Source organism: Lampetra fluviatilis, chromosome 39 (genome assembly GCF_964198595.1).
Source record: "Lampetra fluviatilis chromosome 39, kcLamFluv1.1, whole genome shotgun sequence".
NCBI lineage: Eukaryota > Metazoa > Chordata > Hyperoartia > Petromyzontiformes > Petromyzontidae > Lampetra > Lampetra fluviatilis.
This window is the reverse complement of record NC_136313.1, coordinates 7,992,807-8,015,648: the sequence shown is the minus strand read 5'-3', so window position 1 is coordinate 8,015,648 and position 22,842 is coordinate 7,992,807. Positions and strand designations below refer to the sequence as shown.

At 55.4% G+C, this 22,842-nt stretch overlaps 2 protein-coding genes across 3 annotated transcripts in view; both read right to left on the bottom strand.

Annotated features, from left to right (window-relative positions):
- Positions 1 to 15,674, bottom strand: part of LOC144945950 (homer protein homolog 1-like) — a 31,155-nt gene extending 15,481 nt beyond the window's left edge. For both annotated transcript variants that reach the window (XM_078874619.1, XM_078874620.1), the window contains exons 1-5: positions 15,214 to 15,674; positions 11,369 to 11,525; positions 7,316 to 7,447; positions 2,885 to 2,977; positions 1,922 to 2,049 (exon numbers count right to left, since the gene is read on the bottom strand). In XM_078874619.1, coding sequence (XP_078730745.1) covers positions 1,922 to 2,049; positions 2,885 to 2,977; positions 7,316 to 7,447; positions 11,369 to 11,525; positions 15,214 to 15,218 — 515 coding nt within the window. In that variant the 5' untranslated portion in view covers positions 15,219 to 15,674. The remainder of the gene's footprint in view (positions 1 to 1,921; positions 2,050 to 2,884; positions 2,978 to 7,315; positions 7,448 to 11,368; positions 11,526 to 15,213) is intronic.
- Positions 15,675 to 17,052: 1,378 nt separating this feature from the next.
- The window catches only part of LOC144945949 (uncharacterized), a 36,233-nt gene continuing 30,443 nt past the window's right edge, over positions 17,053 to 22,842 (bottom strand). Inside the window, exons 15-19 of the mRNA XM_078874618.1 lie at positions 21,914 to 22,104; positions 20,262 to 20,728; positions 19,752 to 20,065; positions 18,022 to 18,315; positions 17,053 to 17,641 (exon numbers count right to left, since the gene is read on the bottom strand). Of these exons, the coding sequence (XP_078730744.1) occupies positions 17,277 to 17,641; positions 18,022 to 18,315; positions 19,752 to 20,065; positions 20,262 to 20,728; positions 21,914 to 22,104 (1,631 nt within the window). The 3' untranslated portion in view covers positions 17,053 to 17,276. The remainder of the gene's footprint in view (positions 17,642 to 18,021; positions 18,316 to 19,751; positions 20,066 to 20,261; positions 20,729 to 21,913; positions 22,105 to 22,842) is intronic.

Below are 22,842 nucleotides of genomic sequence, written 5' to 3'. Positions count from 1 at the left end.
GCTCTCTGGCTGCTACTCCATCCTCAGTCTCGACCACTGTTGTTCACGATTGAGCAAATTTTTTGTCTTAATGTTTACAACAACAAATATTTTACCAAACGCAGAAATAAATATTTGAAATTGAAAAAAGTTGACATTGAAAAGAGGCCAAATTCAGAATCGTTACTGATACAGGGCTAGTGCCTAAAACGTTAGCCCATTGTTCGTGTTTATATTTATATATTTTAATGTTGTAAGGAAGTATGCATGTTGAACTTCTTTCGCACCGTACGTAACCAACCGTGCTAATCGGAGGTGCGGCGTCGGCGATCGTCGATTCTTGTCTTGGTGGCGCCTCGTGCACCACCACAGCCCCTCACCCTCCTCCTCCTCCATCTCACGAGACGGGGGAGGGTGGGGGGCGCTCAGACTCGGTGAGACTTTGCCGGATGAGTAAATAACTACGATGATTACGACGACGATTATTTTGACGAAGGTCTTATTCCGTGGGGCGACGGGGTGGGGGGGGGGGTCAACCCCGCCCGTCGCTCTGCGTGGGCTCACGTTGCTTCTGAAGGTCGCGTTTGATTTGCCAAAGGTCAGGGGGTTGTGCTTGAGCTCCCCTCCCCTTTCTTCTCCTTGCTTGGACGCAAGCCTCGGCATTCAACGCGCGGAACAAAAGGGAGTCGTGTTACTCGGGGGAGGCCCTCTCGTACGTCGGGCGAACCCGGGGCCAGCGACACCGAGGTGGCCCTGGGGCCGCTGCGTAGCCGGAGGCCGCCGCAGGCGGAGCGAGGGGCGGGCGTCTGACGCCGCCAGAGTCCGCCGCCCGTTGTGGCATCGGCGGAGACGGATGGAACGCGGCCGCCTCCGTTGAACGTGGCAGAGCGCCAGAGGTCGCAAACGGGGTTTGATTCCTTACCCGTACCCGGCCGCACCAGGGTCGCAAACGGGTACCCGTACCCGGCCGTACCCGTACCCTACCCGTACCCGGGTACGGGTATCGGGTACCCGATTGCGACCTCTGGGATGAAGCCATGTTGCAGGCGCGGGTGGGTTGATTCTAGGAACTTGAATTGTGAGAAGAGACAAGACGTTGGGAAATGAGTGACAGACGGTTACTCACCAGTGACTCACGGCCTACCCGTACCCGTACCCGGCCGCACCAGGGTCGCAAATGGGTACCCGTACCCGTACCTAGCTGGGTACGGGTAGCCGGGTATTGGGCAGGGTATCGGGTACCCCGTTGCGACCTCTGCGGAGCGCCGCTGAAAGCGCCCGTTACTCACTTCCACCCTGGGGCCGCCCGCCCTCCCGACCGCTGTAACTTGTTGACGTCCTCCATATTGCGACACGAACTACTTTGTGCCGTTCATGTCACCTCGCCTCGCCGCCGCTTTCAGCCGTCTTCCAGATGCGGCGGCTGTTGCCGAGTCGAGACCCGACCTGCGGGGTCCGCCCTCGCAGGATCCAGCAACCAGCCAGCTTTGTGACCCTCCCCTCGTCCGCATCGCTCCGTCACATGCGGGACACCCCGCGGCAGCTCCGTAAGATCTTTCATTTTTCGCGACGCCACGCGTCCGTCCGTCGCTGACTGCAGGGGGATTCGGACACCGGATCCCTACCGCGATGGACCGCTTGTACCTCTTTTCCACTGTGGCACGCCCGACCCGAGCCAGCATGGAGTCCCCACTGCGCACGTGGCTTTACCGCTGGCTCCTTGCTGTGCCCAGCCGGAGCCAAACTCTGATTCGCCGGCCTCACGCACAAGGCATCTGACTCGGGGGGCCAAGCAGGGCCAGGCGCGGGGCTAACGGCGCGAAGTCGGCGGCATGGACCGGCTCGGCACACACCCGACGCAATGGAAACAGAGCCGACGGGCGCGAGGTCGCGAGGTCGCGAGGTCACCGCGCACGCCCCCGGACACGCCGGATCTGGGTACCTGTGCGGGGGCGGTCTCCTGCCCGTCGACTCGCTCTCGGGCAGCGCCACCTGGCCCGGGAGGGCTCCAAACGTCTCGTCGGGCACGGGAGGTCGCGCCGATCGCCTGGACTGGCCTCGTCGCAGGCCCTGAGGGCAGAAAGAGAGAGCGGCCGAGCGAAAACGGTGCGGACGAGAATAAAAACCTGGCCGTGCGGATGCGCGTTTTTCGTCCTTGGAAATAATGAATTGGCGATAGCGGCGGGCAGCGCTCGCGGTTGGCGCGCAGGAAGCGGAGCGTCTCCCGTGTGGCGACGAGATCACGGCACTCGGAGGAGGCGGCTATGGTGGCCGAGCCAGGTGCTCTTGGCGCCAGTTTGTATCTCTCCGTTTTTAGGCAACACCTTTGGTCAATTTGGTCATTTATATACAGGGCAAGTCCTCGACAACAGCACAACCGGCCACTGAAGTTCGGTCCATATTGAAATCATCGTTACGAGAGTTACCGTGGCCACTGTTACACACTAACGTGCAGGCAAACGGACGGACTGACTGAGCTCGTGCATACACACGTTCAACCTTCGTTGGAAAGCTTTAAAAAGAGGAAAATCCGAATTATTTGATGAACAGAATTGTTCTGTTTCGATTTAAAGCTTTCGTGACTGCAGGGATTCATCTTCTTGGTTCTTTCGGTAAAGTCACGTAGAAGGGAAGTAATAAAATAATAAATAATTTTGTCAAGGCGCCCTTTTCCCCCCTTCCAACCCAGCTTATATATATGCTCCAAGCATGGTGCTGTTTCATTCAGACGCTGTCACCTCGACAGACCTGGTTTTCACCTGAAGACGGCTGCTTGCGTTGTGGCCGAAACGTCGTGAGAATTATTTTATTATGTTTTATTTTTATTATTTTATTATTTCCCTTCTACGTGACTTTACCGAACGAACCAAGAAGAATAATTGTCCTGTGTTTGTATGCTTCTCACCTGGGCGGCCGCGATGGCGATGTCGGGGCTGCTGTGGGGTTTGTATTTTGTCCTCAGCAACGCTGCCTTCACTTCCTCGAATTTGTCCGCAAACTGGGAACGCGGAAAGTGGCAGCAGCAGCAGCTGTTTGAGATCGCAACGGTGCGGCGGGGAGCGGCGCGTGTGAAGGGGCGAGTTAAAGGCGCGTGCGTGCGTGTAGGGAGTGGTAGTGTAGCGGTTAGGACGCTGCACTATGAACCCGGCGACCCGAGTTTGATTCCTGCTCCCGGCCAGTACCAGCGACGATTATCTGAAGCGGTCCTGAGCCTCTCCTAGGTGAACTCAACCCCAAATTAGTACCTGGTGCGGTGTGTTAACATCGCCACTGGGGAGACAAAGGCGGCCGGGCGTGGTGTTGGCCACCGACCCTCTCATGTGCCATGCTGGCCTACATAGGTGCTCGCTAACGGCACTTGCCCCAAAAGACTGTTAAGCTATATGGAGGATCTTTGTCTTTGTGTGTGCGTGTTAATGACCCAACTTCACAAGTGTGGCTCAACGCGAAATAGGAAATATAATTTTTGGGTGAATTCAATTAATTAAAGTTTTAAAAAATTTAAATACCTTAATATATATAGGACCGCAAAGCTTGGGCGGGGGTGGGGGGGAGGGAGGGGAATTTGACTCCAAATCAGCTCACTTATAAAAAAAATTACATTTGACTTTTCCCACGATTCTATCCCATTTGTGGTCTCAGCGCACATCGCGAGACGAAGAATCCGTTCGGATCCCTCGCAGAGCGGCGCAAACCCTCTGTGTGTGAGAACTGTCCACGGAAGTGGACACCACAGAGCCACCTCTGAGACTCCTTACAGTGACCTCTGGTCCACAAAGTCGAGGGACGGCGCTTTCCCACCAACCCACGCCACTGAGAGACGTCCATCTCATTCTTGCATCCCACTGGGATTTTGCATCCCACTGGGATTTTGCATCCCACTGGGATTTTGCATCCCACTGGGATTTTGCATCCCACTGGGATTTTGCATCCCACTGGGATTTTTGCACACAGCGTTGGTGTACGGTGCTTTTTCTGCAATATTTTGCTGTCTTTTCTTGGATTTTCTGTTTGCGCATATTCACTTTAAGATGTTTTCTTGTTCATGTTTTTGTTTTTTGTTTGTTGCGGTTGCACCCGATTCAAGAGCCGAATGGCTCACAGGGCTATACCTAATAAATGAACTTGAACTTGATTCTCCGAGCTGGATTTTAGCCACGTTAAGTGCAGAAACACATTTAATTCGTGGCCGTTACTAATTAAACTGTTTGAAACGGATTTTTTTTATTTTACCAGGTAAAGCCCACTGAGCTGCGTTAGCTCTATTTCAGAAGCTACCTGGCCACAACTGATATCTCGACGAAGCGGCTCATCACGTTGAAATTTTGAGCAGCCAAATACTCCAAACGTGTGTTTTTAAATGTGGAGGGAAAAAGCCGAGGAACGAGGGACAGAAACGTGCCGGCTCCAAATATACAGCAGCAGGCGTCAGGTTCGGGTTCGAACCCACGACCTGCTTTATACCAGGCGAGGTAGTTAACATCTCCTAGCCACCGTGGCGCCACCACCACCACTACCACTACCGCCACCCCAGGTGTGGTCAATACGAGTAATTGAATGGCTAATTGAGCGCATGGTTCCCGCATTACCTGCATCGACTCAGCCGCACCGCTGCTGTTGTGCACGCGCAGGGAAAGGCTGCGCCCTCGGGGTATAGCGAGAATCGATGGCGCTGGTTCGTCCCTCCGTTCATTTGGTTGCGCGTGCCATGTCACAGTCGCTCAGAAATGTGGCCCTGCTATCGGACGCGGTTCCAATGTACGTATGTACCTTGGACTTCTTTCGCACCGTACGTAGCCGAACCGTGCTAATCGGAGGCGCGGGGGAAGGACAACAAACTAAACACAAAAAGCAGCAGTTCTAAAGGGAAAAGTTTTCAGTCTAAATGATTTCAAAATGCATCGGTCCATTGGCTTCCTAATATTGGTGGTGGGAAGGGCGTTCAAGACGGCGGCGACCGTCTTCGTTCGATGGCTCGCCAAAAGCCGCTGCGAGGATGAGCCGAGTTCGCGTGATGATGGTGAACGCTCCATGATGAGGTCAGCGCGGTATTGTGGTCCACGTGACACAGCAAGCGGTGACTCAGGCCGCCTGTGTCGATGGGATTTCTGAAGGTGCTTTCACGTCACCGGTCGATGAATGTTTCAATGGCAGTGCCCCCCGCGGTGCATGACAGACGTGTAGAGATTTCGATTTGAAGCTTTCGTGACTGCAGGGATTCATCTTCTTGGTTCTTTCGGTAAAGTCACGTAGAAGGGAAATATAAAATAATAAAAAATACAACAATGTATTATATTATTTTATGTTTTATTTTAATTATTTTATTATTTCCCTTCTACGTGACTTTACCGAAAGAACCAAGAAGAATACGTGTAGAGATTACACGACCCTGCCCAACGCTGCCGCCGATGACCCCAAGTCATCCGGAATGCACCCGAGCTGGTCAGATCTCGGAAGCTAAGCAGGGTTTTTTTTTTACCTGGATAAGCGTTTGCATGGGCAGCCGCCGTGCATAGAACTACTGGGCATACGTGAAAAAGAGCTTTGTAGCTCATCGGATTCCTCCGAGTGTAAATAAATATTCTGATTCTGAAAAGAGAGAACGGAGAGTGTCTCCTTCACGAAGCTGTTTGTCCGCGTATCGATGACGTCATATCTGATGTGGGCCTTGCTGGGGTTCTCGACTGGGGCTGGTAGAGCGACTCCATTCAGCCGTGACAAACGCGCCTCCGGTTATCACGGTTGGCTACGTACGGTGCGAAAGAAGTTCAACATGCACACGTACAACTTCACGACGCCCTTCGCAAGACGCAAAACGTGTGTGTGCCGGCACTTTCACAACGCTGGCGTGTCCCTCCACTGTGCGATGTCTCCGCAGAGGGGAACCGCCAGGGCTGCAGGACGGATCGGGCTCGTAGCAGAAGCACTCTCGACATTACAGTTCGACCACTGGATAGATCATAAGAGGATGATGACGACGACGATGATGATAATGATGACGATGATGATGACGATGATGACAATGATGATGACGATAATGACAATGATGACGATGATATTGACGACGATGATAATGACGACGATGATATTGACGACAATGATAATGACGACGATGATGATGACGATGATAATGACAATGATAATGACGAGGATGATGACGATGATAATAACGACGATGATAATGACGATAATGACGACGATGATATTGACAATGATAATGACGATGATAATGACGATAATGACGACGATGATATTGACGACGATGATAATGACGATGATATTGACGACAATGATAATGACGACGATGATAATGACGATGATGATATTGACGGCGATGATAATGACGATGATAATGACGATGATATTGACGACGATGATAATGACGATGATATTGACGACGATGGTAATGACGATGATGATGAAGATGATGATAATGACGATGATGATGACGATGATAATGACGATGATGATATTGACGACGATGATATTGACGATGATAATGACGACGATGATATTGACGACGATGTTAATGACGATGATAATGACGATAATGACGACGATGATAATGACGATGATAATGACGACAATGATAATGACGATGATGATATTGATGACGATGATAATGACGACGATAATGACGACGATGATAATGACGACGATGATATTGACGACGATGATGACGACGATGATAATGACGACGATAATGACGACGATGATAATGACGACGATAATGACGACGATGATATTGACGACGATGATAATGACGATAATGACGACGATGATAATGATAATGACGATGATGATATTGACGACGATGGTAATGACGATGATAATGACGATAATGACGACGATGATAATGACGATGATAATGACGACGATGATAATGACGATGATGATATTGATGACGATGATAATGACGACGATAATGACGACGATGATAATGACGACGATGATAATGACGACGATGATGATGACGATGATAATGACGACGCTAATGACGACGATGATGATGACGATGATATTGACGACGATAATGACGATGATAATGACGACGATGATAATGACGACGATGATAATGACGACGATGATAATGACGATGATAATGACGACGATGATAATGACGATGATAATGACGATGATGATGACGATGATTGATATTGACGATGATAATGACGATGATAATGACGACGATGATAATGACGACGATGATATTGACGATGATATTGACAACAATGATAATGACGATGATAATGACGACGATGATATTGACGATGATAATGACGACGATGATTCCCGTGTGTGCGTGCGTGTCTCTCAAGCCGCGAGTCACCGCCACCTGCTCCAGGAGCTGCTCGGAGCCGAAGCCCAGGCCATAGACGGTGTTGGCTCGCCCGTCCACCCACTGGCCAAACTTGTGCGACGTCTTGGTGAAGCTCATGCCGGGCGCCACGGCGCTGTTCACCACCACCTGCAGTGGAACAAACAAAGACAAGGATCCCCCGTATCACCTTTAAACGCTGTTGGGACAAGTGCTGTTAGCGAGCACCTATGAAGGCCGCAATGGCACACGAGGGGGTGGGTGGCCACTAGGTAATCAATTGAGGCCGAGTCGACCTTGGGGAGTCCCAGGTACCGGTTCAGATAATCGTCGCCGGTGTTGACCGTGAGCGGGAATCGAACTCGGGTCGCCTTGTCCGTAGCGCAGCGCGCTAACCGCGGGTAGGTGCCGACGCGCGTTCGGTTCGTTAACGAGAGTTAGCGACGACGATCGTCATCGTCGTCGTCAACTCAGTGGTTTTGTGTCGTTTGTGTTTATATTGGATGCCGACGGTGAGCGGACGGATAATCACCGAGCGCGGCGAGGACTCGGACCGCTGCCGACCGGAGCCCGAAGCCGGACGACGGAACGCACAAAGATGAACTTGAGAGTGCGAGGGAACACGCGGACCAGAGGTAATTCCGTTGCGTCGTTAAGAGGGATTAGAGACAGCCGTGCACTGCTGCTGCAACACCGAGCAGCATGGTAATTGGCCATATACGAAGAGAAAAATATTGACTTGAGTTCACCGATTGGCTGACCTTGTAATATTTGGGTGGACAAATTGAACGCCCCCCCGGGCCAACGGTGAACAACTGAGAGTGGCTGACACGCGGTGAGAATGACCGAGCGTGACTAATTGACTTCCGCACGCCGAGAATTAACTAAAGACTCCACGGGCTGTTGTTAAATCATGCCGACTCAATCAACGCGGGCGGGGACGGGGTCATCGCTCGTGCCGCGAGTTCATCTTCCGGCGAACGGAGCCGCGCGACGCGACGCTAACTTTGTTACTCCTCGCAACGACGCCACCACCACCCCCCCTCTCTCTCTCACCCTGCCGCTTGCCCCCCTTACCGCGCCCCCGTGAGCCATCAAACGAAAATCGCGATTGCTTCCGTTCCATTTTTCGGAGTTCGCTGCTTGTGTGACGGGGCGATGGTCTCGTCGGTGATTACCGCGATCGAGTGCCGGGTCCTTTTTTTTCATTTCCACTCGCGAAGCTCGTGTGGGCGGATCTGCTGTGAGGCGTGTGGATTTGACTCAAACGCGGACCGTGGGTTTTGAGGTGGAGATTAAATCCCGGAGATTCTGTAATTGGGCCGGTGTCTCCGGCGCTCACTTCGGGTTGTGTTCGGTGTTCGCCCAAAATCCGTCGCCGTCCCTCCGAGCAGGCGCTGAAGTCCAAATCTACAAGGCCCTTGGCCGTGCTCGACAACGATTGACGTAATTCACAGCGGCGGTTTGGACGGTTTCTGAGACGTAAAAGGTGCTGCAGTTACCTCCGCTAAAGCCGTCGAGGATGATGGGCCGCAAAGGGGGCCTTGACGTGGCACCGAATTAAACAGCAAGAGGCTGCTGGAGGTGGACACATACAGGTGGTCTCTGGGCTGCGTAGAGTCGGGAAAAGCCTCTCGTTATGAACAAGTTGCTCTGTAATGAGAGCGTACATGGCACTTCGCCATTTGTATTAAATGCACATGGACTGCAGCAGGTGTAGCTGGCACTCTACTACATACAGTTGGCTTTAGTCCACAATAATAATCAGGCTAACTGTTCACCTGCTACAAATACATGTAAATGTAAAGCAGATTAGCAGTTCAGGCAATGGTCCTTCTTCTTAAGAGCAGGGGCTAAACCTACCACGGTACACGTGCGCATGCTGAACTTCTTTCGCACCGTACGTAACCAACCGTGCTCATCGGAGGCGCGTTTGGCACGGTTCGAACGGAGTCGCTCGACCAGCCCCATTCAATATGCAGTCGAGAACCCAGCAAGGCCCACATCAGCTATGACGTTATCGATATATGTGGACAAACAGCTTCGTGAAGGAGACACTGTCCGCTTCTCTATTTTAAGAATCAGAATATTTATTTACACTGGAGGGGTCCCAATGAGCTCTCAAGGACAACAACAACAACGAAAACAACAAATGACCCGTTCCAGGGGCGGTTTCTTCATTAGGGCGATTGGGCGACGCACCACCAATGTGTGAAAGGGACTTTTTCAATCACATTAACAATCTCATTCAACCACAGAGCTATGCTAGCCGTCACTGTGCCTCTGGATATAGTCCAATCAGCGTCATGTCACGTTCTGTGGAGTACCGCCTCTTTTTGGGCGATTTCACTACGGCTGAGAATCGCCCCGTGTGGCCCCATAGACTTACATTCAAAGATGTTTTTTTTCGAAGGGCGGGCGCTGCAATGCATTCTCTATGGCTTCCGGGAGGGCTCGCACTAACGTGCTTACGTCATCATACGTAAGCACGTTTCAGTCAACAAAATTATTTGTCGCCACCTAGTGGAATCTTTAATAAAAGAAACTGAGTGGATTGTATTAATAGTGAGTATAGAAACAAACAAGATGTATTGTAAGAGTCACTTTATTTTTCATTAATATTAAAGAAGTGAAGTTGCCTTTACATGCTTAAGCTGTTAATTTATCCATTGCATGGGTGGACCTTATCCTTATCAATCATCCAGACATTTGCCCCCCCTGAGAGATTTTGCAGGAGCCGCCACTGACCCGTTCACTTGCAGAAGCGGCGTGAGCCGTGATAGCGGCGAGGTGCGTTCAGGGCGGGCTCGGTCGCCACTGCTGGTGGAGAGTCCCCGCAGCATTCGCCCGGTGTGCGTGGGTATGCATGCGTGTGTGTGTGTGGGTGTCCGTGTGCGTGCGCGTGTGCGTGCGTGCGCGTGTGTGTGTATGTGCGTGCGCGTGTGTGTGTGTACGTGTCTGTGTGTCGTGCGTGTGTGTGTGCACGTGTGCGTCGCACGCGTGTGTGTGTGTGTGCGTGCGTGTGCGCGTGTGTGTACGTGTGTATGTGTCGTACGTGTGTGCATGCACGCTCGTGTGCGTGTGTGTGTACGTGTCTGTGCGTCGCACGCGTGTGTGTGAGCGTGTGTGTGCGCGTGTGTGTGTGTGTCGCACGCGCATGCGTGTGTTTTGCACAAGAGCCATTTTAAGCCTGGCGGATGGCTCCGTCTTTGGCGGAGCCGAGTGGAAAAATCGGCTCGCGCGGGAGGCGCCCTGGCGGCCGGCAGTGCGAGCCGGCCGGCCACCTCTATCAACGTGCGGTTTACAGCCAAAGTACACACACACGCACGCAAGCGCACGCAAGCGTACACACACACACACGCAAGCAAGCGTGTATGTGTGTGTGTACTTTGGCACTCCGCGAGACGTGGGCCCTCAGAGCCAAGTTCCCAGGGATGCGGGGAGCCAAGGTGGTCGTTAGCGGGGTGTGGGAAGGGTCGTCACCTCTGCGGTGCACAACGACCGCAGGACGTATCGAGGCAAGGGAGAAGAGTGTCTCAAGGTAGCAGGGGAGGGGATCAACTGCGTTGTGCGCGCTTTGCCTCGAGTGGCGCTATCGTAACTACAATGCAACTGACAAAATCCAGGACTCTTAAATGTCCATAAAAGACTTTCAGCTTCAAACAACATGGAAAAAAGTACGAGTGCACAGCACACAGCCTCTATGCACGTGCAAAAACGCCATCAGCACTTCTTGAAGAAGTGCATCACTAATGCTGCTGCTGTTAAGTTGAACGGGTTAGCAAAAACATATTTTGATGGTGACCTAAGACAAAAGGAGCACAATGAACTTCTTTATGAAATGCTGATGTGTCTTTATATAATGCACAAAGGCTGCGTGCTCTTTGCCCATTTCTGTGTTGTTTGAGACTCATGGATTTCCGGGCCTGCTCTAGTTTTTGTTTTTAAGATGGGTCTTTAATGTGATGCACAGGTTTGATTATTGCCGGCAGACTTACAGGCTTCCCAGGATGGGCAACCCCAACAGGAGGGCAATCCTGGACGGGTTGGCAACCCTGGGGAGGTCCTTACCCTGGGCCCTTCCACGGCGACGATCCTGAAGCTGTTCCTGGCCGCGTGGTGGTAGTAGGCCACCACGATGGCCTGCTTGCTCACGGGCATCCAGGCCTTCTTGGTGGCCGGGTCTATCTGGAACACGTGGGCCCTGGTGGTGTACACCGGCTGTTCCCTGCGGACGCACACACGGTCGGCCGGTCATCTTTAGCGCGCGCGGCCGCAATCGGGTGCGACGGTTCCAAGCTGTTGGAACACAGGAGACACAATTTGAGCAATTCACTCTTTCGTTGATACGGCGAGCGCCGCCTGTGACCAACTCTCCCGGCGTGCGCCCAAACTCGTCCGAAGCTAAGCAGGCTTGAGCCTGGAGAGCGCTTGGGTGGGCGACCAGTGCCGCCATGCATGAGAGGCAGGTGCAATAGGCGTTGTGGGCAGCAGAGTTCAGTGCAGAAAAATACAAAAAATTGTTCTGCGCTCCTCCGCCTTCGCCATCGCCAGCCCGCATTGACCAACGTGGTGAAGTATGGGCAAACATACCCTTTGGGCCATAAATGCGTGAGGTGGGGGTGGGGGTCGGTGGCACACATCCAGCAGCAGATCGACAAACAGGCTGTGCATGTACAGCAAGTGCTGCTTAAAGCAACGGCACAGCACGAATCCCATCCAGCAGACGAGCGGCAACTCCTTCCCACAGTGCGGCCGATGATTCCGCTCAAGGGCCGGGCCTCTCGTCCCACAGGCGCGCAAGGAAACGCTGCTGCTGCTGCTCGCTGTTTTGCGCGGCCATCGTCGTCCGCGCTGGACAGCCCAAGAAGTGCTGCTTCGAGATGGAAAGGGCAGCGGCGTGCGAGGTGGAGACATCTCACGCTGACTGTTGAGAAAAGTACGTGGGCATGGGGAGGTCACGTCGCTCGAAGGGTTGGTGGTCGGTGGCTGAGACGGGCGACGGAGCGGCATTTCCCCTGCTGCGTTGATCTCGCCTGATGACGGTTGCTTGCGTTGCGATCGAAACGTCGCGGTCTATTATTTTCTACCTACGTGACTTTAACGAAAGAACCAAAGAGCATGAGTCTACTTGTGGCTGGGGGAAATAAAGACCCCGACCGGCACAGAGCACCGTGCGGTGCCACAGAGAGTGGCAAAGCCTCTAAGCCGCAGGGGTACGGGGGCACCGGCCGAGGTTCGTTATCGGAAGCGTGGCTTTCCCGACGCAGGGCCTCACCACGGGGACATGACCCCCCCAACGCTACCACCACCCCCTCCCCAACGCTACCCCCCCCCCACCCAACGCAACCACCCCCAAAATCTCCCCCAACACCACGCAGCCCCTCTCCCCTCCACTGCTGGTCAGGTGCCCAAACTAAAGCTGAGTTGACGCACTGAGCGCCGCCGGCCCCGGGCACCACCGGAGCCGGCACCGCAGCGATCGTTTGAAGGCGCTTTCCCCCTTCCACAAAGAGCAGCGCTGCCGCTCACTCCTGTAAAACAAAACCCCCGGCTCGACGCGGATTTATGACCTCGCGGTTCCCTAAAATAAAGTAGCCCCCCCCGCCCTCCACCGTCCCCCCCCACCTCTCTCTCTCTATCTCCCACGTCCCGTTCCCCTCCGACCCTTGCTTGGCCACGTTCCCCCGATCGGTGCGGCGCACGCCGGCGCGCAATAAATAGCGGCGAGAGGGGCACGCGCCGTGCGGGGCGGCGGAGTTGTGACGGGGGCGGACACGGATGACAGCAGGCACAGCCGATTCGCGTGCACGCGAGAGGGACGGCAGCGGAGACGTCGGCGATGCCTGGCGGAGGAGGGGAGGCGATTACGAGACCAAAAAGCGAGATGTGCGCATCGCGTGGGACGAGCCAGTATCTCGCCTCCCACACCAGGGGTCTGAAACAAGAGGCGGGAAGCTCGCACCAGAGTTAGGGGGCTCGCAGTCCAACCAGAAACAGCAACAGACATTGCCGCGTCTTGTGAATAAGATTGTGGAGAAGACCGCGAGTCACCGCGCTGCACAGCACAGAGAGAGAGAAAGGTGGCTCTGACAGCAGCAGCAGCAGCAGCTACGGGCTGCTGTCATGTGACCGTGACAGGGGCGACAACACCGCCACCGCCACCACCACCACCACCGCTGCTGTTGTGTCACATGACCGAGACAGGGGCGACAACACCGCCACCACCGCCACCACCACCACCACCACCACCGGCTCGCTGCTGTTGTGTCACATGACCGAGAGAAGGGAGACAGCAGCCGCCCACTACGAGGGACCCCGTGGGACCTTGTGTGAAAAGCATTTTCCACGCGCGCGGCGGTGCGAATTCCTTTTCGAGGGGCACGTGCGTCCGCGCACGCACGCACGCGCTCACGCGCTCACGCACGCACGCGCTCACGCACGCACGCACGCACACACGGCTCACAATCGTTTGGCCTGCCCGCGGCGGCCCCCCGCGAACATGAAGGGCGTTCATGCGGCTCCGTGCGGCCCCAGTGAACACTGCTGCTGCTGCTAAAGCTGCTGCACCTGTTGCACCTGTGGTACTTAATCAAACTAACAAAAAATATGTTTTACCACGTAAACCCACCGAGCTACGCAGCTCTTTTTCAGAGGCGACCTGGCCACAAATGATAGCTCAACGAAGTGGCTTATCACATCGAGATTTATAGCGGCCAAATACACTAAACGCCGTGATGTTGATTCTAAATGTGGAGGGAAAAACCGGAGGGCCCGGAGAGAAACCCACGCAAACACAAGGAGAGAGAGACATGCAAACTCCAAATATACAGGAATCAGGTTCGGGTTCGAACCCACGACCTGTATACCAGGCAAGGTCGTTAACATCTCCTAGCCACCGTGGTGATGATGAGAGAGAGACACAGACTCCAAATATACAGCAGGCAGGCATCAGGGTCGGGATCAAATCCACGACCTCCTGTGTACCAGGCGAGGTCGTTAACATCTCCTAGCCACCGTGGTGATGATGAGAGAGAGACACAGACTCCAAATATACAGCAGGCAGGCATCAGGGTCGGGATCGAACCCACGACCTCCTGTATACCAGGCGAGGTCGTTAACATCTCCTAGCCACCGTGGCGCCTGCGTGCACCAAGCCTGTGGTACAAAAGCGTCGCAGCTGTGGAGCTCGCCAATGGCGCATCGTGGTGGCTGCGGTTGACCGGCACGGTTCAATTCAGATAGAAACGTGAGCCTCAAACCTCCTCCACGTGACCCCGTCGTGCGTTCTTCTGGAGCATCATGGGTAGCAGCGTTTACGATCGGAACTGTGTTGCGTTTTCTCCAGATATAGATGCGAAAAATGACGTTCAGTCCGTCGGAATTTTTGCTCTCAAGGACAACGTAGCCGAGTGTTCTTAGAAGCCGTTGGTGTTAATGATGATACGGACCCAGCAGCGCTGTGCATCCCTCACTAAAACGTACACTTTAATCGAACAAGACTAATAAAATATATTTAAGTATCACTGACGGTTACTCGCGCTGAATAATTATAACGTGACGTGTAAACAGACAGTTTTAATCTGCAAATATAACCGGGATCATCGCGCTCAATAATTGAAACCAATGAATGTGGCGCTTTGCCAAGCACTGCATTATTATTAAGCGAAACACAGCGCCCTAAGGGGAAGAAGTGTCAAGGATTTTTGAACACGTCTCGTAGACAAAAATAGCTGACCCACATACATCCACAATGCATTTTTTTTTATTTCTTTAATCTCCCGTATTATATAAACCTTTCCTCGTAATAAGAGACATAGCCAGTGCATTGTGTGAATGCACACACACACACCTCACACACACACAACACACACGCACGCACAGCCACACACGCAGACTCGCGACCGTGAACTTACCCCATGATCGGCGCTCGACGCTCTGGATCCGCGACTCTCAGAATCTCTCTCGGTCGCCGCTCCTCTTCCGTCTGCCCTCCGATCGCACGACGAAGCCTCCTGCGAGGGGAGTCCACGGAGAAGCCGCCAGGGCGCTGGCTGGCGGTGACGGCGGCGGCGGTGGCTATATCGGCTCGGTCGTATTTAGGGAAACATCAGAGGTAGACGGGGGCCACGCTGGCACGGGGATGGGAGGGCTGCTGACAGGAGGGGTGGTGTATGTGGCGTTAGAAAAAAAAAAAGCCGCACGACACGCATCTCTATCGACGGGATTCTTTCTCTCTCCTCTCCCCCTCCTCTCCTCCGGCAGGCGACGGCCGCCCCGAGCCCCAATCTACATCACGAGGCACTTTCCCGCGAGCGTCGCGAATCCTCGGGAGGAATCCGCGGCGCGGCGTCGCGACGAGGAGGAGTTGGCGGTTCCGCAGTGTGCAGGGCGAGCGGCTGCGAAGCGAGCGAGCGGCTCCAGCGTTGGCAGCAAAGTGACTTGGTCACACGTTCTTGCGCCTGGTGTGTGTGTTTTTTTTTAATTGGCGAGCTATTTCGTGACTCGCGATCGCGCGCACACGCGTGTGCGTAATTGCGTGTCACGAGGGTAATAATAGTCGCACAAAGGATGACTTCTAATTCGTGTGTAGTGTATGATTTATTCGTTTTATAACCTGCGCGCACTTATCCGTCTGGGGTCTTAGAATCGGTGACAATGATCACCACAGGACGCTTGCGTGCGGCGTGCGTGCGAATGCACTTTGTGTTTGTTTACGAAGGAGGTGAAGGCAAGAATACGAGTCTGTTACACAAGCAAGGCCTGGGGAAATAACGGACGCAGTACAGTGTGTGTTTGTGTATTTGTTTACGCGTGCTTATTTACATACACAGACACGACCTTTACGATGAAACCAAACCATCACGAAATCTAAATGGGAAACCCGCAAACACAACAACCGTTAAGGAGATGCACACATCATTCATTTAGCGAGGACGCAATATTCATTTCTAGATAATGAAGCTTTCTCCTTACCGCGTAATAACAAGTGATAACAATAATGCCCTTGTACGACTGAACATCTCAGAGTCTCAAGACTCTCTTTCAGGCGGGCGCTGCTACTTTGGTACATTTGGCCAGTTTCGTTGAAGGAGTGGTTTGGCTTCGCGTCGGAGAAAATCCGCACGTGATGGATTGATGATTCCACTACAAACACCGCGTCGGTGGCAAAACACGTGGACCGCTCCGAAGAGGAGAGAGATGCGAGCGGGCTACACAGCGTGGCTAATTAAAACGTTCCGAACGAGCATCTTCATCATCATATGTCCCTCCGGCCAGCTCAGAAGCGACAATGAGGTCATGGTTCTCTTTAACCAGTACCACTGTTTCTCTCTTCCAGCTCGTTAAACTCGCTGGGGTCTACACAACACGGCAGCGCGTTCCTCGCTCGTGTCGTTGCAGAGGTTCACGGTTCGCATCAAACGCTCCACCCTGATTAATACCGCGGTGCGTATCGACCGCAGTAACAATGATATTCCTACGCACCGTCCGCGTCACAGCGAACGTTAAAGGTCACAGGAGGTGGCCGTTGTGTGCTGGCGGCAGGGTCCAATTTCTTTCCAATTTCGAAATTGGGACTTCACACAGCGGCGATTATTGCCCCCCTTACTTGCCCATTTGCGGGTCAGGTATCCAAGTCGCGTCATGCCCACAGGGACAGCTGCCACTGGGGGGTGGGGGGGGTGTGGGGGGTGTGCTGGGGGGGGGGTGCCCTGGGGGGGGGTGCCCTGGGGGGGGGGGGTGCGCTGGGGGGGGGGGGGTGCCCTTTCTTAACTGCTTTGAGCCGAGAGGCGCGATGTAAAGCGCTGCGAGACGCCCCGGCGAACATGGCGCTACATCGACAACAAATCACTCTCGATCATTTTCACTCTCACGTGCACGGGATCCTGTCCAGCTAATTCACGCCGCCCTGTCTGAGGGGTAGCCTGTCCGAGCCACGATTGCCGTCGTTCCTCGGCTTTCTCTAACGTGACGACGTTTAACTCCGCGCCCCTTGCATTCCGCAGGAAAGCCCGGCCGCGCGGGAGTGCCGCAATCGACCCCACGTCCACTCCTCGTCGTGGCCCGCGCCGTTAACTTCCGCCGTCGCCACCGCCGCCGCCGGCGACGGCGCCAGCCGCCACTGGGCCACGTTGGCCGCGACGGTGACGAGGGCGCGACCCGAGCGCTCGAAGCGGGCGGCGTGGGCGCCCGCGACCGGCACGGCGCGCCACCCCGCGCCGGGGCGCACGCACGGGTGGCGGAAGAGCAGCGAGCGGGGAGCGGGCAGCGTCGCCGTCCACATCAGCAGCGCGCCGTCGGGGGACACGTCGCACGCGGCGGGGGCGCCGGCCTGCAGGGCGCCTGCAGCGCGGTGGGGGCGGGCCAGGGGCGGGAGGCGGGGGGGAGGGTTAGCGGTGAGGGGCGAGCGTGGAGGTTGGGGTGAGTTTACAGGATGAGGGTTTGTGGTTTGTGTGAAACCATCCGGGCAACCCTGCCCCAATACCTCAGATAGTCGCCATATATTTAAAAAGCTTTGCCACTGACTCTTCCGTTATGAGCCAGCGTTAATTCACGATGGCCGCGGCTAAACATTTCCTATTCGCGGTTCTTCAGTTGCACCAACGCGGTCCCTCGCGTTTTATTTGAGCATCCGAACCCTGCCGTACCCGCGGTCACCGCAGACTCCACGCGCGAATTACTCCCGCGACCCCCCCCCTTGCCCCCCCCCCCCAGCCACTCACCCATCTTGGCGAACCCCCCCGTGCAGGTGTCCGAGTCCCAGGCCGCATTCCCCCAGGCGGCCGCGTACGCGAGCCGCTCCCCGGAAGCGGTGTCCCACACGGTCGCGTCGCCGCCTTGGCCCGTGCTGGCCCGCAGCAGGTGCTGCCCTCCCCGTGCCGGCTCGCGCGACCAGTCCAGGCCCGTGATGGGGCCCGGGCAGCCCGTGCGGCACACGGCCGCCACGGAGAGGCCCACCAAGGCGTCGCCGTCGTCCTCGGACGCTCTCGGTGACGCCGGAGGTGCCGGGCGTTTGTCTGGAAGGTGAGAGCGAGCGCTTGTGACGGGTAATAATGAAACTATTTGAAACATTTTTCTATTTTACCAGGTAAGGCCCACTGAGCTATACTGTTTAGTTCTTTTTCAGACAAATGATAGCTCAACGAAGTGGCTTATCACGTTGAAATTTATAGCAGACAAACACTCTAAAACAAAGTGATGTTGTCTTCTTGGTTCTTTCGGTAAAGTCACGTAGAAGGGAAATAATAAAATAAATAAAATAAAACATAATAAAATAATTCTCACGACGTTTCGGCCACAACGCAAGCAGCCGTCCTCAGGTGAAGACCAGGTCTGTCGGGGAGACAGTGTCTCTCCGACCTGGTAATAAAACAATAAATAAATAAGCATCATATTTTTATTATTATTTTATTGTTTTATTTTTATTATTTCCCTTCTACGTGACTTTACCGAAAGAACCAAGAAGATGAATCCCTGCAGTCACAAAAGCTTTAAATCGAAAAAGTGATGTTGATTCTAAATGTGGAAGGAAAAACCAGAGGACTCGGAGAAGAATCCACGCGATCACAGGGAGAACACGCAAACTCCAAATATACAGCAGGCGTCCGGGTCAGGATGGAACCCACGACCTCCTGTATAGCAGGCGAGGGAGTTGACATCTCCTAGCCACCGTTACGCCGGATTGCTCAACTCCACGGAGCGGCAATGGGGATGTTGGGTCTGGCTCTAGAATGCATTTATATCCAACAATGTCAGTTTAGACCGACAGAGCGTCCACATGCGGACACATCCCAAGACGTTGCACGAATGCCGAGGAAAGTTCTCATTCGCCTCCCTCGCGATGCAAGATGTTTTGTCCACGTTTCGGGGTCGCAATTCGACTTGAAAATCGATGGTTTTGTCAACGTAATCAAAATCTTTGCTTGTCGTGGATAAATCCGATGGGATGTCCAGTAGGGGCGGGTGGATGTAGCAGCCACTGACGTTGGCCAATTACACACGATGCATGTGCGACTACGGCAAGGAGGGCAAGCGAGAGGTGAGAGCGCCGAAGGTTAGAAGATAAAAAAAATAGCGGTCACACGGACAGACGTCGTGGCGTCGTGCGACGTCACAACATCCGTACAAGCGACGCTATGACGTTACAAAACCCAACGGAAAAATCGACTTCTGCTGTACGACGAGTTGATCGATGTTCGTGTCGAGGTTGGCACGTGAGCCGCTGCGTGGAGCAGCCTCGTGGCTGAAACGCTGCCAGACGATCTATCGAAGCGCGCAGCGGTGTTACCGCACGGTGCATAGTTTGAGATCGGTGACCACAGTCGCGCTGTGGACTGAAACCCCGGCGCGTACAGACGAACGAACGTGGGGAGGGCGCGACGACAAACGTCAGCGGTACCGCGAGCGCGTCCGGACGGGGCGGAGGGCCATGGGGGGGACCCCGGCCTCTGACCGTGTCGACGAACTCGAGGCGCGGCCGGCGGTCGTCCGACGAGCAGCACGTAGACGGCGTCGTCGGCGCACGCCAGCGCCACGTGGCGCCCCGTCGGCGAGAGACGCAGCGCGGTGGCGCTCGCCGGGGCCACGCAGGGAACGCGGCACAGCACCCGCGCCCACGGCGGCCGCCCCCCGCCGCGACCGCCGCCCACGCACAGCAGGGCGACGGTGGCGTCATCGGTGGCGGCGGCGACGAGGTGCTCGGGGGTGCCGTGCCGCGCCGAGCGATCATCGTCAGCGCCGCCGCCGCCGAGGTCCTCGGGCAGGATTCTGAGGAGAGAGGCCGATTCGGCACCCGGCGCGTTAACCGCCACTCGCACAGATATCGGCGGCGATGCCGTGCGCGTGCGGCCCGCTGCTGCGTAACGCTGGTCCCGAAAAACCGAGAGGCCGGGCTAAGAAATGAAGCTTGCATTTATACGCGGAGATGCCGAGTGGCTCTCCGCGAACGCGTGCGGTTACTCGCCCCTGGTCGATGAGCCACCCGGCAGGGCCCACGTCCACGCACGCGAAGGCGGCGCCGGGCATCGCGTGACGAAGCAGGCAGCTCCTCTCCTTGCTGTCGCACAGCTGCAGGAGCCCGTCGCGCCCCGCCGTCACGAAGAGCCCCTCTCCCGCGAGACCGCGGTGGATGCCCAGGGCGGCCCAGGCCTCCTCTTCCTCCCTCTCCTCCGGCTCCCGACTCGCCCCCTTCGGCCGCTGTGCCACGGAGGTCGTCTTTGTGCGGGCCGCTCGCTGGGGCCGCCGGTGCCCGTGCGTGACGGCCGGGTGGCCCAGCGCGACCCCCGCGAGGGAAGCGCCGGCGGCGGCGTCGTCGCTGCCGCCGAGAGGAGCCCAGAGCACGGAGCAGCCGAGCGTGGCGAGATAGAGCACGCCGCGGCCGCCACCGCCGCTCATCGCCAGCGCCACCGCACCGCCCTCGCACTCCGGAATCTGCCGTCGAGGGAGGAGACGAAGGTCAGACCGAGAGCGGCGACGGTCATTTCGATTCCGTTCATACGTGCTTTCTGCGTCGTCTCTCTCTGTAACAATGGGGGAGGGGGGGCGGGAACCAATTCTCGTAACGATGATCCAACGTGAACCAAACTGTAGTACAGAGTCGTGTTGCTGTTAAGGGCTTATCGTAAGAATACCGGCAAAATTGATTCAATGCTTTCCCAAAACTTGGAAGATGCAGATCAGAGCAAAGAGGACAACTTGCAAATAGAAAATACATTCTCATTGTAGGCTTCCATAGTTCTGAAGACAAACGCATTATGTTGTAAAGCGTTACCTAGTCCAAGTAGGTTGCCAGGGGTGCATCTACAGACACACCGTGCACACTTGCAGAGTGCCGGCTGTACGTGTACACTCAGACACACCCTGCGCACCTGCAGTGTGCCGGCTGTACAGGTACACTCAGACACACCCTGCATACTTGCAGAGTGCCGGCTGTACGTGTACACTCAGACACACCCTGCGCACCTGCAGTGTGCCGGCTGTACAGGTACACTCAGACACACCCTGCATACTTGCAGAGTGCCGGCTGTGCGTGTACACTCAGACACACCCTGCGCACCTGCAGGGTGCCGGCTGTACGCTACACTCAGACACACCCTGCACACCTGCAGAGTGCCGGCTGTACAATACACTCAGACACACCCTGCGCACCTGCAGAGTGCCGGCTGTACGCTACACTCAGACACACCCTGCACACCTGCAGGGTGCCGGCTGTACAGGTACACTCAGACACACCCTGCGCACCTGCAGGGTGCCGGCTGTATGTGTACACTCAGACACACCCTGCGCACCTGCAGGGTGCCGGCTGTACGTGTACACTCAGACACACCCTGCACACCTGCAGGGTGCCGGCTGTACAGGTACACTCAGACACACCCTGCGCACCTGCAGGGTGCCGGCTGTACAGGTACACTCAGACACACCCTGCGCACCTGCAGGGTGCCGGCTGTACAGGTACACTCAGACACACCCTGCACATCTGCAGGGTGCCGGCTGTACGCTACACTCAGACACACCCTGCACACCTGCAGAGTGCCGGCTGTACGTGTACACTCAGACACACCCTGCGCACCTGCAGGGTGCCGGCTGTACAGGTACACTCAGACACACCCTGCGCACCTGCAGGGTGCCGGCGTGCTGGAAGGTGCGGCCCCAGCTCCACGCGGACACGGAGTGGTCGCGGGCCGCCGTGAGCAGCGCTCCGCGCAGGGGCAGCAGCGCGAGCAGCGGCGCGTCGTGCGCGTGCTGGATCAGCTGACTCACGGCACCGCCGCCCTCGGCCCACACGAACACCGTGCCGTTCGAGTCTCCTGCGGCGCCCGGCAAAATACAAGCGCGGCATAAACACAACCAGCCGTGACGAGGTGCTGCTAGTGAGTAGCACCGATGAAGGCCGGCATGGCACACGAGGGGGGGCCAGCACCATTCCCGGCCACCTTTGTCTCCGGAGTTCTGATATTTACACACTGGACCAGGTACCTGTAGAGGGCTGAGTCCATCTCGGGCAGGCCCAGGGCCAGTTTTAAATATTCGTCACCGATGTTAGATGTATGCATGTTGAACTTTTTTCGCATCATACATAGACTACCGTGCGAAGCGGAGATGCGGGGGAAGCACAACAAACTCAGCACAAAAAGCAGGAGTCGAACACAGGTCACCGGGTTCCTAATGCCATGCGCTAACCACTACACTGCCTTTCCCCGTAGAAACACACACAAACACGCTTGCGCACGTTAGACGGGAAAATCGCGTACGTTGTTCATTCACGATTTGTTGAGCGCGTGCGTTTTTGAGACCGGGTGTCGAATTCGAGTTGGAGCTCGCAGACTTCTGTCACCGCCGATTGGATTGTTCACCTCCCCGCTGGAGGGCCCGGGTACGGACGAAGGGGGCGACGCGAACGCTGAATCCATTGCCCCCGTTAATCTCATTATCGTTATTTAACGATGAAGACGGTCCTGTTGGGGCTTCCTTTGTGACCGCTTCCCTCTTGACCATTGTCTCCACTCAGCAGCAAGCGCTCCGGACTGTCCTCAGCAGCGTCGAGT